General features: G+C 34.6%; 2 protein-coding genes and 1 pseudogene across 5 annotated transcripts; all 3 read left to right on the top strand.

The window, feature by feature from the left end:
- Positions 1-2,379: 2,379 nt before the first annotated feature.
- On the top strand, positions 2,380-2,934 carry LOC120770399 (annotated as a pseudogene).
- Positions 2,935-10,593: 7,659 nt separating this feature from the next.
- Positions 10,594-11,327, top strand: LOC120782646 (sex-regulated protein janus-A-like). Of its 3 annotated transcripts, none has more exons than XM_040115018.1 (4): positions 10,594-10,693; positions 10,744-10,894; positions 10,963-11,087; positions 11,141-11,327. In XM_040115018.1, the coding sequence occupies exons 2-4, from the start codon at positions 10,753-10,755 to the stop codon at positions 11,231-11,233; spliced, it is 360 nt and encodes a 119-aa protein (XP_039970952.1). In that variant the 5' UTR covers positions 10,594-10,693; positions 10,744-10,752; the 3' UTR covers positions 11,234-11,327. The 3 variants fall into 3 exon arrangements, with proteins under 3 accessions (XP_039970952.1, XP_039970951.1, XP_039970950.1); XM_040115017.1 differs by having other exon boundaries at positions 10,620-10,693; positions 10,733-10,894; XM_040115016.1 differs by having other exon boundaries at positions 10,648-10,894.
- A 582-nt stretch (positions 11,328-11,909) lies between these two features.
- On the top strand, positions 11,910-13,910 carry LOC120782645 (putative nuclease HARBI1). 2 transcript variants are annotated; one of them, XM_040115015.1, is made up of 4 exons: positions 11,910-12,739; positions 12,793-13,233; positions 13,294-13,429; positions 13,483-13,910. In XM_040115015.1, exons 2-4 carry the CDS (start codon positions 13,228-13,230, stop codon positions 13,893-13,895), a joined length of 555 nt encoding a protein of 184 aa, XP_039970949.1. In that variant the 5' UTR covers positions 11,910-12,739; positions 12,793-13,227; the 3' UTR covers positions 13,896-13,910. The 2 variants fall into 2 exon arrangements, with proteins under 2 accessions (XP_039970949.1, XP_039970948.1); XM_040115014.1 differs by having other exon boundaries at positions 11,910-13,233.
- The last annotated feature ends 1,313 nt before the right edge of the window (positions 13,911-15,223 follow it).

Raw genomic sequence — 15,223 nt, 5'->3', positions numbered from 1 at the left:
CATTTCAAATTCCTTACGTACAGCTGCAACCGAAGCCATTGGTTTTCGGAAAGTGTAAAAGAACAGCTGGTACGACGAGGAGTGAGTACGAAGAGCTTGATGAGCTGGCCGACAGGGGTAATGCTCGAAAATTCTACGAAAAAATGCGGCGGCTTACAGAAGGTTTCAAGACCGGAGCATACTCTTGTAGAACCCCCAAAGGGGATCTAGTGACCGATGCCCAGAGCATACTTAAATTATGGAGGGAACACTTCTCCAGCCTGCTGAATGGCTGTGAACGCACAACGCCAGGAGAAGGCGAACCCGATTCCCCAATCGATGACGATGGAGCAGACATTCCATTACCCGACCATGAAGAAGTTCGAATAGCAATTGCCCGCCTCAAGAACAACAAAGCGGCAGGGGCCGACGGACTACCGGCCGAGCTATTCAAACACGGAGGCGAAGAACTGATAAGATTCTTTGTAAAATATGGTCGGACGAAAGCATTCCCAACGATTGGAATTTAAGTGTGCTATGCCCATTCCATAAAAAAGGAGACCCCACAATCTGCGCTAACTACCGTGGGGTTAGCCTCCTCAACATCGCATATAAGGTTCTATCGAGCGTATTATGTGAAAGATTAAAGCCCACCGTCAACAAACTGATTGGACCTTATCATTGTGGCTTCAGACCTGGAAAATCAACAACCGACCTGAAAGAAGAATCGACACACACCACCTCTGCGTCGATTTCAAAGCTGCTTTCGACAGCACGAAAAGGAGCTGCCTTTATGCCGCGATGTCTGAATTTGGTATCCCCGCAAAACTAATACGGGTGTGTAAACTGACGTTGAGTAACACCAAAAGCTCCGTCAGGATCAGAAAGGACCTCTCCGAGCCGTTCGATACCAAACGAGGTTTCAGACAAGGTGACTCCCTATCGTGCGACTTCTTCAACCTGCTTCTGGAGAAAATAGTTCGAGCTGCAGAACTAAATAGAGAAGGTACCATCTTCTATAAGAGTGTACGGCTGCTGGCGTATGCCGATGATATTGATATCATCGGCCTCAACACCCGCGCCGTTAGTTCTGCTTTCTCCAGGCTGGACAAGGAAGCACAGAAAATGGGTCTGGCAGTGAACGAGGGCAAAACGAAATATCTCCTGTCATCAAACAAACAGTCGTCGCACTCGCGACCTGGCTCTCACGTCACTGTTGACAATCATAACTTTGAAGTTGTAGATAATTTCGTCTATTTAGGAACCAGCATTAACACCACCAACAATGTCAGCCTGGAAATCCAATGCAGGATTGCTCTTGCCAACAGGTGCTACTTCGGACTGAGTAGGCAATTGAAAAGTAAAGTCCTCTCTCGACGAACAAAAGCTAAACTCTATAAGTCGCTCATAATTCCCGTCCTTCTGTATGGTGCACAGGCTTGGGCGATGACAACAACCGATGATTTGACGTTACGAGATTTCGAGAGAAAAATTCTGCGAAAGATGTATGGTCCTTTGCGCATTGGCCACGGCGAATATCGCATTCGATGGAACGAAGAGCTGTATGAGATATACGACGACATCGACATAGTTCAGCGAATTAAAAGACTGCGGCTACCCTGGCTAGATCATGTTGTCCGAATGGACCGGGGGAAGCAGAGGAAGAGGAAGACCTCCACTCCGTTGGAAGGACCAAGTGGAGAAGGACCTGACTTCGCTTGGAATATCCAATTGGCGCCACGTAGCGAAAAGAAGAAACGACTGGCGCGCTGTTGTTAACTCGGCTATAATCGCGTAAGCGGTGTCTACGCCAATTAAGAAGAAGAAGTAAACAGCTGATTCGAATATTGGCTTTGCGTATGTTCGAAAAGACGAAAATCCAATCAGATTCTGTGACAGCATTGAATATCAGAATTGGTTTGCAATTCTGACAACTAAGCAATTCTGTCTTGGATTCCACAACACCCCTGAATATCTATAAATGATAACTATAGTCGTATGCGCATTGCAAATACGCGAATCTGTAAGCGTACATTTGTAAACATTAAAATTAGCATCAATTTTCTCATTTAACAATGAAAATGCTCAATTCTGCTATTCTGACGGGGTTATGTTAAATATTGGTGAAATCCGCTAATAATTTTTTGTGGTGAAATCCACTAATATAAAACTCAGCCCCTCCAAAAAGTGGAACATTTTGACAATCGGCACACCAAGAACCTTCTTTATAAATGTACGTTCTCTGTTGAAAGGAATGAACTGTCACTTCAGCAGTTTGACAGATCATTTTCATTTCAATGAAAATTTCGAAGAGGCAACACACTTATTCCGACGGCAGTTTCATTTCTGTAGTATTAAATTTAGTAGAGCGAGTATTAAGACGGTTCGAGCAATGGAATCGATGGCATGTGGTCAAAAGTAAACAGCTACCTCTCCGACCTTTCTCGTTTCCTCACTGCACGGAACCTAACACTTTCTCCCACCAAATCCACAGCGACCATATTTACGAACTAGACAAAGCAGTATAGACTTGATCTGAATATTGCAGTCGATGGCGTTCAAATTCCGACTGTCAACAATCCTAATATTTTAGGTGTAACTTTTGATAGTCTATCGTCCTTCACTCCCCATACGACCGCGATTATCGCCAAGGTACAGAGACGCAACAAAATCATCAAGTCGATAGCCGGCAGCACATGGGAAAAAGACAAAGAAACGTTGTTGGCAACATACAAGGCAATAGTCCGGCCGGTCCTCAATTACGCCGCACCAATATGGTTGCCTGGATGCAGTGGTATGCAGATGAGGACCTGCCAGAACACTGCACTTCGGACAATGACAGGATGCCTCTTGATATCTCCCATCGAACTCCTACATAGTGAGACGCTTATGCCCCCAGTTAAGGAGCATAATGAACTCCTCTCCAAGCAGTTCCTGATAGGATGTTTTCGTAGAAATCACCCTTGCAGCTACCTGCTTGGAGCGGATCCGCCTCCTGGGAACATCAATAGGACTTTCCGAAACTACCTACATGTACTGACCGCCATTCGCAGTGGAGCTATCAACACGTTCACCGACTCCCTTCCAGTGAATGGCGTTCTTGGAGTCAAATCACCACCCATCGCAGACGAAGATCTCGGGTTGCCGTGAGAAACGCGAGCGACCCAGCTTCTTTCTGGATACTGTAGCAGGTTAAGCTCCTACTTGTCCAGAATAGACCCCGACATATCCGATATATGTCCGGCATTGAGTCTCCACATGACACTGGTCACCTCTTTGCATGCCCTCCCAATCCCACTCATCTAACACCCCTTTTCCTTTACTCGGACCCCATCGAAACAGCATGTTTCCTGGGCCTCACGATAAATGCCGTCGACGACAACCTGGTTAACCCTCACCAACCTAACGGGGGTTGATATACCGTTAAAACAACAACAGCTACGGTTGTGTTAAATTATAAAAATGAAGTACATTTTCAAAATAATTTAATACATTTTTCCAACAAGATGGAATTAATCTGCAGAAAGATTATACAAAATGGACTGGGGGCACAATTCCGATTTCTTTGGCGCCGCGATTTGAAGGTAAAGTTGGAAAGAGGAAGTCGTCCTGATTAAAAAATATATAGGGTTATAGGTACCGCAAACGCTAAGTTTACGAGATATTCGACCTTAAAGTTCAAAAATTCGCAAAATTCGAACATTTCAAGAAGCTATTTCACCACGTTAAACCCACTTTATTCACATTTTTCTCTTTAAATTATTTAAATTACACTATAATCTTATAAATAAATCCACATTTTACACTTTTAGCAGGTTTTTTATTTAAAAAATCTTTATTTTAAAAATTACATTTTACACTCGTTTGAACCTCATTTGTTTACCAAAAATTACGAAGAAATGGAGCGCTGCCATGTGATGACAAGGCAATTCGCTGAAATTCCTCTTTTTCGCAAAAATTCCTTTATTCATGCATATGGATATTTTCTTTTTTAAATTTATTAAGCAAATAAGTAATATTATATACATGAATTAGTAATATTATATAACAATATTATATATACATACATATGTATAAGTGGTTATATTTTTTGGTTATCATGCACTCATATTGAAACAAAATTTGAGTTTTTATATAAAGTAGTTATATTTTTTGGTTATTATGCACTCAATCTCATATTTTAAATATAATATATATATATATACATATATCGTCATCTAATATACAATCCAATGTATCATAAAAAATAAATGGAAATCGCTGACAGAAATAATAATCAAAATGTATCAATTTTATAACGAAAACTTAAATTTTGTTTGAATATGAGTGCATAATAACCAAAGAATATAACCACTTTCACCACTTTATAACAAAAAGTCAATATATTTTTTTTTATTTTTAACGCAGAAAGGAGTACTACGCGAAAGTACTTCAGTCACCCCGGGTATTCGCTTCGCCAGAGTTATTTCTTTAGAGCGCGGCCGAAGGCCGCCAACGCAGAAGGAAGTACTACGCGAAAGTACTTCAGTCACCCCGGGTATTCGCTCGGCCAGAGTTATTTTTTTAGAGCGCGGCCGAAGGCCGCCAACGCAGAAAGGAGTACTACGCAAAAGTACTTCAGTCACCCCGGGTATTCGCTCGGCCAGGGTTATTTTTTTAGAACGCGGCCGAAGGCCTCCAACGCAGAAAGGAGTACTACGCGATAGTACTTCAGTCACCCCGGGTATTCGCTCGACCAGGGTTATTTTTTTATTATTATTAACCACTTTCACCACTTTATAACAAAAAGTCAATATATTTTTTTTATTTTTAACGCAGAAAGGAGTACTACGCGAAAGTACTTCAGTCACCCCGGGTATTCGCTTCGCCAGAGTTATTTTTTTAAAGCGCGGCCGAAGGCCGCCAACGCAAAAAGGAGTACTTCGCGAAAGTATTTCAGTCACATAAATTACGTATTACACATATACATATGTAGAAAGTATTTTTTTTATAGTTAATAAAGAAAAGAGAATCACGCGATAAAACAAACAAAGAAAAATTGTTAAAAATCCTACATATTTACTGTTTAAGATGTGGCAAGGCTCGCTTTCCTCATAATTGTAAACAATCTAACCTTTTCAACGATGAGTGTGCTAAGTGATTTTTAAATTAATAAATTTAGGTAAAATATAGAAAAATAAAAGTGAAATGTAAGCTTATTTCAAAGCTTAGAGTGTGTATTTAAATATACAAAGTAAAAAATGTGAAAAATTTTGTGAAACATAGAGAAATAACATGTTTTCTTAGTGCAAATTTTTGAACTTTCAATCGTGAATATTTTAAAAAATAAAAGTTACTTTTACATTATTTTTGGATATTCCTCCTCTGGAGAAGCTCTCCTATCCGTACATACCCCATTTATACGGAAATTCGGTTTTTTTACCCCTCCGCCAAAGTAATCGGAATCGTGCCGGACTGGGGATTTAGCGAAGTCTTAAATTTAATAAACTTATACAAGCATAAATAAAAATATCATTGCTCATATTAAATTTATTATTTGAATTGGTATATAAAATTCATGTTACAATTATATATGAAATATTTTTTTTCCAAAAAAATACATTTGTATAGAAAAGTATATTTCTCCTCTTTTTATTTTTCACAAAAATTTTTTTCATCCATAAAAAATTTAAATAGCTGAAGACAGTGGCGAAGGCAGGAAAAAAATTTGGGGGGGGTTTTAGGTAAAAAGACACTGTTTCATTATTTTATTCATAAATTGAAGTGTAAACTTCTTTTATTTTGGGCCATAACATTTAAAATCTCTTCCTCCCTCACGTCTATATCTCTATGGATATTCAAGAGAGCCATTCCGTTGAGGCGTGCTTCTCCAGTTTTATTTCTTAAATATGTTTTAAGCCTGCGAAGTGAGGAAAACGAGCGTTCACTTGAAGCGACAGATATAGGGATTGTTGTTCCAATCTTTAAAAACGATGCACTGTTTTGAAAATTTTTGCATCGCAACAATTCAACGCGTCTAAAAAGTTTTGGATCTCTTTGTTTGATTTAACCAGTTCCTGAAAATATATTCAAAATTTTAGTTAGAAAATATAATCTGAAGAAAAGATTTTTAACCTTTTCCACATTCTAAATTCAGCAACGAAATCATCGGGATCTTCAACATCAGCGGACCATTGCTTTTCTAAAACACGAACAATCTTCTGCAATAACGTCAAGATCTATGCATTTATTTGGCAAAATGTTTTCAATTTTGGAAAGCAGCTCTCGATGTTTTAAAAATCGTTCATTGATTTGGTCCAAAAAATGATCTAAAAACGGTATATAAATTGATCTGCGGTAATATTCTTCCGCGATTAGTTTGCCGTTTCGCCAAACGCGGAATTTTGATTTCTAAATCTAATTCTGCGGCTATTGTTTTAACTGATTCAAAAATGAGTTTAAACGATTGTTCAGAGTTAGTTTAAACGATTGCCAAGTTTTGCCGCGAGCTAAAAAAAATTAAGTATATGTTGCGAAGCAAAAAAAGTATCAAAAAGTATCAAAAGCACAACCGTTGTTTTAAAGATTTTCATTTGAAAAACAAATAATAAGTAAAGTTGTGTATCTAATTCAGACCAGTTTTTTCTGGTGGTTTTTATTAAAAATATAGACATTTTAGTTAAGACACACAAGTATTTTTTTGCAAATAGCATAATTTTTTTTAATTTAAATTTATTTCACAACAGTTTGCTCATGGAACGAAAACTAAAAGTCATAATAAATGAGTTTTTATTTTTCCTTTATTATGATTAAAAATAAACTCTAAAAAAAAGTAATAGAAACCTTATTGGTGACTTTTCAGTTCAGAACTAATTTTCAAAAGAAGTCCATTTTCGACTCACAATTCCCTTTAAATCTAAACAAATCCAGTTTAGCAGCCACAGAGTTATAAGGCATTTACTCATTACTTTGAAGTAAATTAAAAAAATATCTCTGTTCAGTTTATATTTTTCTGGGTTTTTTAATTGGCCTACATTCCCACAACTTTTTAATACTATCCAGATACAATAGGTTTGTTTTTAGTTTAACATTTTCATAGTTTCAAAAAATTAAATTCTATCAGCAGAAAAGTATCAAAATAGGCCGTTTGTGAACAAAAAAGTATCAAATCACAAAATTTAGAAAAAAAAGTATCAAAAAAGATACAATTGTATCAAAACGGCAACGCTGTTAGTGACTAATGCATTCATTTATTTTACATATTCATACATCGTCGGCAGAAAGATTGCTTTGAAACCAACAAATTACAATTTTTCAAATGACTATGTAGAATTAAATTCTATTATTTAAAAACTCAATTAGTTTGGGGGGGTTTTAACACCCCAACCCGCCCCCCCCCTGCGTTCGCCCCTGGTTCAGGAGCTCAAAACATGCGCTACATCAGCCCGACGCCTTTTCGCAAATGATTTTATTATGATAAAAAATACCCACATACATATTTGGCAACGGCAATGGCAATAGATTTGACAGTTAGTATGCCATAAATTTTTGCCTGTCGAGATGCCCCGTAAAGCAGATGGCATACTAAGTGTAATATTACACGCGGCAACTTTTGTTGCGGCAATTCTTGGTTTATAGACGAGGGGGCGACGAGGAGGGGAGAATCGCGCCGAGTTTCCAGTGTTCAGCAACTCGCTTTGTGTTCTTATTCATAACAGTTTTCGGCATTCGTGTTCTTTCTTTCGTAGTACATAGTTGCATTTGCGTATATTTTTTTGAAATTAATATTTTGAATATACATATTTAAAGAATTTAATTTCATCTTTTGTTAAGTAATTTGCAAATATGTATACAAATATACATAATATGATATAAATATTTTAGAAAATTGAGTATGACGAAAAAATCTAATTAATTAAAGATATTGTGAAATGTATGGAGGAAGCCATACAAATTGATTCAGACGATAGTGAAAAGGGTTATATTTGTGAAGGTCTGTTATATGATCTTTGTTTTAATTTTGAATTATAAATAAAATGTATTTCTTAATTGACAGAACTGATTAATATATGTGATAGAATGGCCCAAATACCTATAAGGAAAAAGAAACGACAATGGGTTAAAGTAATGAGTAGACAACGGGTTTAAGTAAAGTGAAAGAGAATGAGAAAAAACTCGAGAAGAGTTGCGCAACACAAGTTGCTCGTGTGAATGTAATGGGCGACATCAAAAGAGAATCGCCCAAGAATTAGCAACAAAAGTTGACACGTGTAATAATAGACTAACTGTCAAATCTATTGCCATTCCCGTTGCCAAATCTGTATGTGACCACTGTATTATGATAACAACCCTGCCAACCATGAGCGGGTAAAAAACCAGATAATCAGTGGGTAAGGAAGAGGGTAATCCATAGGGTAATCATGTGTACTTTGCCGTAGGCCGAGCGACAATTTTACCCACTCACGTACGTATACATGTGATCATACATCTTTGTTGAGCTCATTCAGAAGTGCCATATAAAAAAGTATATCTGTCCTGCTCTAATATCCCCAATCGACGGCTGATGCAGGGTTGCATTTTCTCTTTTTTAAATAGCTGACGCAGGGTTGCATTTTAAACAGCTGACGCAGGGTTGCATTTTTTGATTCCTACTTTAAAAATTTATTAAAATTTCAGAGAAAACTTTTTAATTTTTAAATTATTAGTTTTATTATTTTTAATAAATATTTACATAAAATTGTAATTAAATATATTGACACTAACATTTCATAAATAAAAATATATTTTATACAAAAATATTTGATATCTGAAAAAAGATTAATTAAAGAAAAGAATTATTAACACCTGAAAATGAAGGAGTGGAAAAATATTATAAAAGAAATAAAATAAAGGTTATTAATACCTGAAAATAAATAATAATTACATTGAATTTGTAATATCTAAACGAAAAAGAAAAATTAATTGTATAAAATTATAATAATATCTAAAAAAAAATTAATATTATCTGATTATTTAAAATATAAAGCAAACATTTGTTTTCACATATTATATTAGATTGTGCAGGCCGCCTTAAACGCATAAAATACATACGTAAGTATTTATTTTTTCGTATTATATTGGACTGCGCAGTCCAATTTCAAAGTACACACACTTTCTTCACATACTTACTTAACAATTGATATTTGCCGCTTCTGATGATATAGCTGCTGCTGCTACTTCCAATTCTGTTCTGATTTATAAAGCTATGAAATAAAATGAACTAGAAAGACCCTTTTTTTACAAATGTATTTCTGGGAAAAATAAGAATTCATATTTTTGGACTACTGTACAATAATTGTAGCATAAATTTTATACACCAATTAAAATAATAAATTTAAAATGAGCAATGATATTTTGATTTATGCATGTATATGTTTATTAAATTTCAGATTTCGCTCATTCCCAAGCCATTTTGCATAATTTTTCTGTAAATTAACAATATTAAACTAAATGTTAATTTTTTGGAAAACTCTTATTTTGAAAATGTCCTTTATTTTTATAATTGGGATACTCACAACCCATCGTAAAGCATCGTAAAATCGTAAAATTATAAATTTTTACACTTGTTTAAAAAAAATTGTTGCTGGATTTCATACAAAAATGAGTTTACATATTTATACTACATATGTTCGGACCGACATTGAAAACATTTTGAAAACACATTTGTATGTTGTGGAATCTAAGTCGTTCGGGCCGACAATGTGTATTTTCGATGAGTTTTCACTGACAACTATCAATAGTGGCATTCTCTTGCTCTTGCAAGATGTTACAAAATGCAAAAATCCTATACCGAAATATGCAAGGCCAAGAGAGCACCCATTGCAGAATCTAGTAATATGACGGCAAGAAAATAAACTTGGGTTTGGTCTGACATATTTATAGCCATTGCAAATAATTTTCTGCGTGTGTTTGTTGTTGTGCCGTTGCACCAAGAGGAAAATCCTACAAGTTCTGCACCGTGCAAGGTTTTGCAAGAGCAAAAGAATCCCCCTAATATGAGAATATCAAGCGACAGCTGTTTTTGTATATGGAATGTAAACAAATATCAAGTGACAATTTAGGGCCGGCAAAATATGTCTTCCAAAAACATCGATTAAACTAGAGTGGAATGTATGAGTGGAATGTAAGTTTTCAAGTAGTTTTCAGCGAAAACTGTGTTTTCGTTTGACAGCTTTGACATGGACGAAAACACAAGTTTTCGTGCGAAAACCAGTTTTCCCCACGAAAACATGTTTTCGTTGTCGGTCCGAACATAGTATTACAATTCTCAATGTATGTTTTCGAATCGTTATAACTTATAACTTTATGAGACTTGTGAAACCTCTAAATATAACGCAACCGTCTTAATACTTGCTCTACTAAATTTAATATTACCGAAATGAAAATGCTGTCGGTGTATGTGTAAATGGGATAAGTTGCCTCTTCGAAATTTTCATATTAATGAAAACTGGGCTGTCAAACTGCTGAAGTGACAGCTTATTGCTTTCAATATATGGCATACTAATTAGTATTACATATATTGCTTTCCATAAGCAATAGGGAGTCTCCACAGGCAATAGGTACGGCAATACAGTTAGTATAACATAAATTTTATCCTGTCGAGATGCCCCGTTATATAGATTGTCGTATTGACTTAAAATCGTGAATATGAACTATCATTCCCAATTCGGAATGTATAGTTTGGCGATTAGATTGAGTAAGTTTTTTTTTGAATTCCAATTGTATTCTATAACTCTTTTTCAAAAGTTTTCTAAAATGGCTGGCGCTAAATTAGAAGCAGTTCCAAGTGTAGATATTGAGGAAGGAGTTTTTAAATATGTATTAATAAAAGTGTTCGGAAATGATGATTCTATAAATAAAAATATTGTAAGGGGATATGCGGACTGTCAGTGGCATTGTAAGATTTGAAATACTTCGGCTTTTATGTATGGATAAAGCAATTGTGTATGTTGATTCTTTGTTAAGCCGATATCTACGACCGAGCTAGCGAATCCTGTAAAGGATTAGGATTAGAAACAGAATGTCTTGGCGGTGGTCGCATTGAGCATAGTCCGAATTTGAAATTAATAAAGGTGTATGGCTACTCCCAGGTTGTAACAATTCTATAAGTAAAATATATTTAATAAAAATTATTAATTTCTAGGGCTTTGGAAAGGCGGACCACGCGGAAACTAGGAGAATATTGCTGAATAAATATCCACTATATAGCATTGAAATATCCGACGAGGGTTATTAATTCAGTTTAGATTTCAGACAGTTATATTGAGATTTGAAAATAAATGTTTTATTATTTCCAAGAAAATGTAAATGGATTAATGGATATACATATATTTGAACACGTTTTAATTGGTTATTAACCTTATTACTGTTCGGAACTTCCCTCAGTTTAATTGAAGTTAAAACGGTTCAATATTAAATAGTGCAAAACTAACTCTAATTGCATATTTAACTTCTTTTGGAATCCAGTTATTCATACAATAAGAAAATAGTTGCAAGCAAGCAAAAAATAAATGTTACCATATTTAAACGGGCTATGATTTATAATAGCATCCCCCTATTTTGGGGTTAAAATGGGTATGTACGGATAGGGAGGTCCTCCAGATCAAGAATATATATATATAGTTGCCGCTGACTTATGGTTTTTGAGATATTTGCATTTAAAGTTCAAAAAATCAACTATTTAAAATGAGTGTTTCTCCGATTTATAATGCATTTTACACTTATATTTGTAACTTTTATATCCACTAACACTTCACTAATTCGGGGATGCTATTATAAAATTTACCCTTTAAACGAATAAAAATAAATAAAAAAGAAGGATTATACCGTCAATAAAATATTCATCGTATGAAGAGCAACGCAAACTCTTTCAGATAAATCTCGGTGTTGGATCTGCGCGGTCGAAGGCCACTAACTTCCTGTACCTCGGCATCTAGAAAATTAAATCATAAAAATTAGCCTTTGTTTTATTTTGTAAATGTAAAACTGCATTACTTACTTTGTCTTGGCCTTTTCAATGGCAGTGAGACGGTCATCAACACCACTTATGAGTTTTGCTACCAGGGTCTCAATGGCATCCAGTTTCTGGATTATATCTGAAATACATAAATGTATTTTTTTAAAGCAAATACAAATATATTTATATATTAATACATTATAGCTGCCACCAGACGATGGTGACAGTACCACAATTTTTGAAGAATTTTCTGAAGGAGCGTAAACGAGATTATAACATATTTATTTAAACACTTTATCTATAAAAAATATTAAAAAATGCAACATTTTTGTGTTCAATACAACATCTATGGAACCTCAACGGTTGTGAGCATTCCACTTCGGAATCCATTTCTTCCACAAGGTCAGCAAAATTCATTCTATGAAAAGTCATAAAAAAGTTGATGAATGAGTGGAACTAACGCCCCTATTGCGATTTTCAACCCGACTTGGTTGAATTGAAGTTAAGGCAACTCAACTTCAGATCAACCAAACTCTTTTTCGGTATTGCGAACTTCAACTAAGTTCAGTCGAAGTATGATTGGCGTTGCCAACCTAAGAAAGGGAAATTTGACAGATAGTGAAACAGCTAAAATTTTGTAAACGACATATTTAAACAATTGAATTCAGTTGTCGCTCGCGACAATTTATATTACAATGACGAAAATACTGGGGGCAAAATTAATGTGCTACGTATGCGAAAAAGCCTTCGTGATCACTCAAATCCATTGGAGCTTCCAAATGCAAAGTAAGCCATAGTTTTTTCACAATTGAATTGCTTTTTAATAATGTTTGTTGCAGATTCATAAGTTATTTTCGATTAAATAAAGAAGCATTTTGTTTTTTACTGAATGAGATGAAGGAACATTTCCACAAACGTGTGCGAGGAACGGCCATACCTCCTATATTAAAATTATGCGCAACTCTGCGTTTCCTTGCTGACGGTGGTTATCAAAAATGCAGTGGAAATGATTTTAACATTGGGTTGGCGCAAGCTACGATATCTTTAGTAATTAAAGAGGTTCTAAATATAATTGAACAACGTATTTGTGCCCAATGGATTAAAATTCAAATGACTGAGGAGGAGCAAAACGCTTCAAAAGTTTCATTTTATTCAAAAAGTGCTTTCCGGGAGTAGTTGGTTGCATCGACGGAACTCATGTTCGCATAATTTCACTAAGAAGAGAAGTGCAACATCTTTATCTTAACAGAAAGGGCTACTACAGTTTAAACGTGATGATTGTATGTATAAAATCTGAATTATATTAGAAACAAAATGGTATAATTTCTTAAAATTTTTAGCTTTGTGTTTATAAAATGTCTATTCGGTATGTGGATGCTAGGCATGCAGGCGCAAATCATGACTCTTTTGTTTTCAATGTTAGCGATTTGAAAGTGCATTTACAGAAAAACATACAGAATAACACTTGGATCTTGGGTAAGTCTTTATCGTATTTATTGATAAATAATTAGAGTAATGTAATTTCTTAGGCGACGCTGGCTATCCTCTGCACAAATTTTTAATGACGCCTTATCGCTTGGCGGAAGCTTCTTCACCCCAAGCACGCTACAATACAGCACACTCAAAGGCCCGGAATATTGTAGAGCGGACAATTGGTGTACTCAAGAGTAGATTTCGATTTCTTTTATCTGTACGAGGTTTACATTACACTCCCGAAAAGGCTACGCAAATTGTGAATGCTTGTTGCGCATTGCACAATATTTGCCAACACTTTCAAGTGGAATCTCCGGAAGAAATACCATCTACTTCACATACTACAATGACCAATGATATTTTGGACATAGAAAGAGAAGAAGAGGATACGGCTCGAATAATTCGCAATAATTCATTCAAATATTCATTTATTATTTCTAATGTGCTATTTATTCAGGCATATATTTAAATTTTATTTAAATAAATTCATTAAATAACAATATCACTTCATTTTTTAAGGTAAACTTAAACTATGGTACAAAAATATAAAATATCACTTCATTCCAGAATTATTAAAAATAAAATAAAAAAAATATTACTTTGTGTCTTAAATAACCAAAAAAAATTAAAATCTTTGCGAAGATTTTAATTTACCAATTTTGAGGCGCTGCACCTCAATTTGAATTTATTGTTTCCAAATGGTGGCTTTCCTCTTCCTACTTCTGGAAGCTTCTCCATTAACTCCACCAATTTTTCGAATTGGTTTTTTGTTGCAACTTTATTTCTTCTAAAAATTTATAAAAAAATATTAATTAAAATTAATTTAACATTAATTAAAATAGTTATTTTACCCGTCCTCCATTTTTCTTTAATATTTTTTTGTATTTCACTGCACGAAAGTTTGAACTTCAACTGCTATTAAGCAGTTGAAGTTTATTTATATACTAGTCAACCCCACTTGTACAGAGTTGAAAACCGCAATACCAAAAAAAGTTGAAGTTAGATCATACTTCAACCGCAATTTTTTTTGACGGATTGAGTTGAAGTTGGCAATACCGAATTTTTAAACTTCGACTGAAATGCAGTTGGGTTGAAAACCGCAATAGGGGCATAAAAGAAACTTATCATCTCTTGGTATGGAAAAATACTTATGTATATTTAATATCTACCCTACTTAAAGCTATGTAATTTTCTGAAACTTTACCTACAAGTATACCTAAATATAAAATTTAATATTAAACGTATTGTTCAATTCTATGTATTTAATATCAACTAAAGGACTGCAATATTGATCTGAACGATCCTCCTCTATCATACCCATTTTATTCCCGAAATCTTGGGACGGTATTCTAAAGTCGACCCAGTCACGATTGTAACCGCAAAATTTGTTTCAATTTAGATTTAACATTTTTTACATTTACACATGTATATAAGTATATATACATATGTAGATATAACGCACAAATTATATATTTCACACAAATGCACAATCTAACCGTGCGATTCTGTAACTTGAGACAGTCTCAAGTCTCTAAATTTGAGATTTTAAGTTAGAGACAATTTTTGAGACTTGAGATGATATTGCTATTCTGTAAGTGACAGTCACAAAATCTATTACATTTCATTATTCAGAGATGTTTTTACACTTGAATGAAAATAAATATGTCGATAACAAATATTAAATTTTCTATAACATAGTCAAAAACATAATTATCAATGAAAATAAAAATATATGTTGACTTTGTTTCATAATATTTACGAAATTTATGTAAAATTGATTTATTTTTAACATTTTCG

This window comes from Bactrocera tryoni, chromosome 1 (genome assembly GCF_016617805.1).
Source record: "Bactrocera tryoni isolate S06 chromosome 1, CSIRO_BtryS06_freeze2, whole genome shotgun sequence".
NCBI lineage: Eukaryota > Metazoa > Arthropoda > Insecta > Diptera > Tephritidae > Bactrocera > Bactrocera tryoni.
The sequence above is the reverse complement of the archived record's forward strand: the minus strand, read 5'-3'. Positions and strand labels throughout refer to the sequence as shown.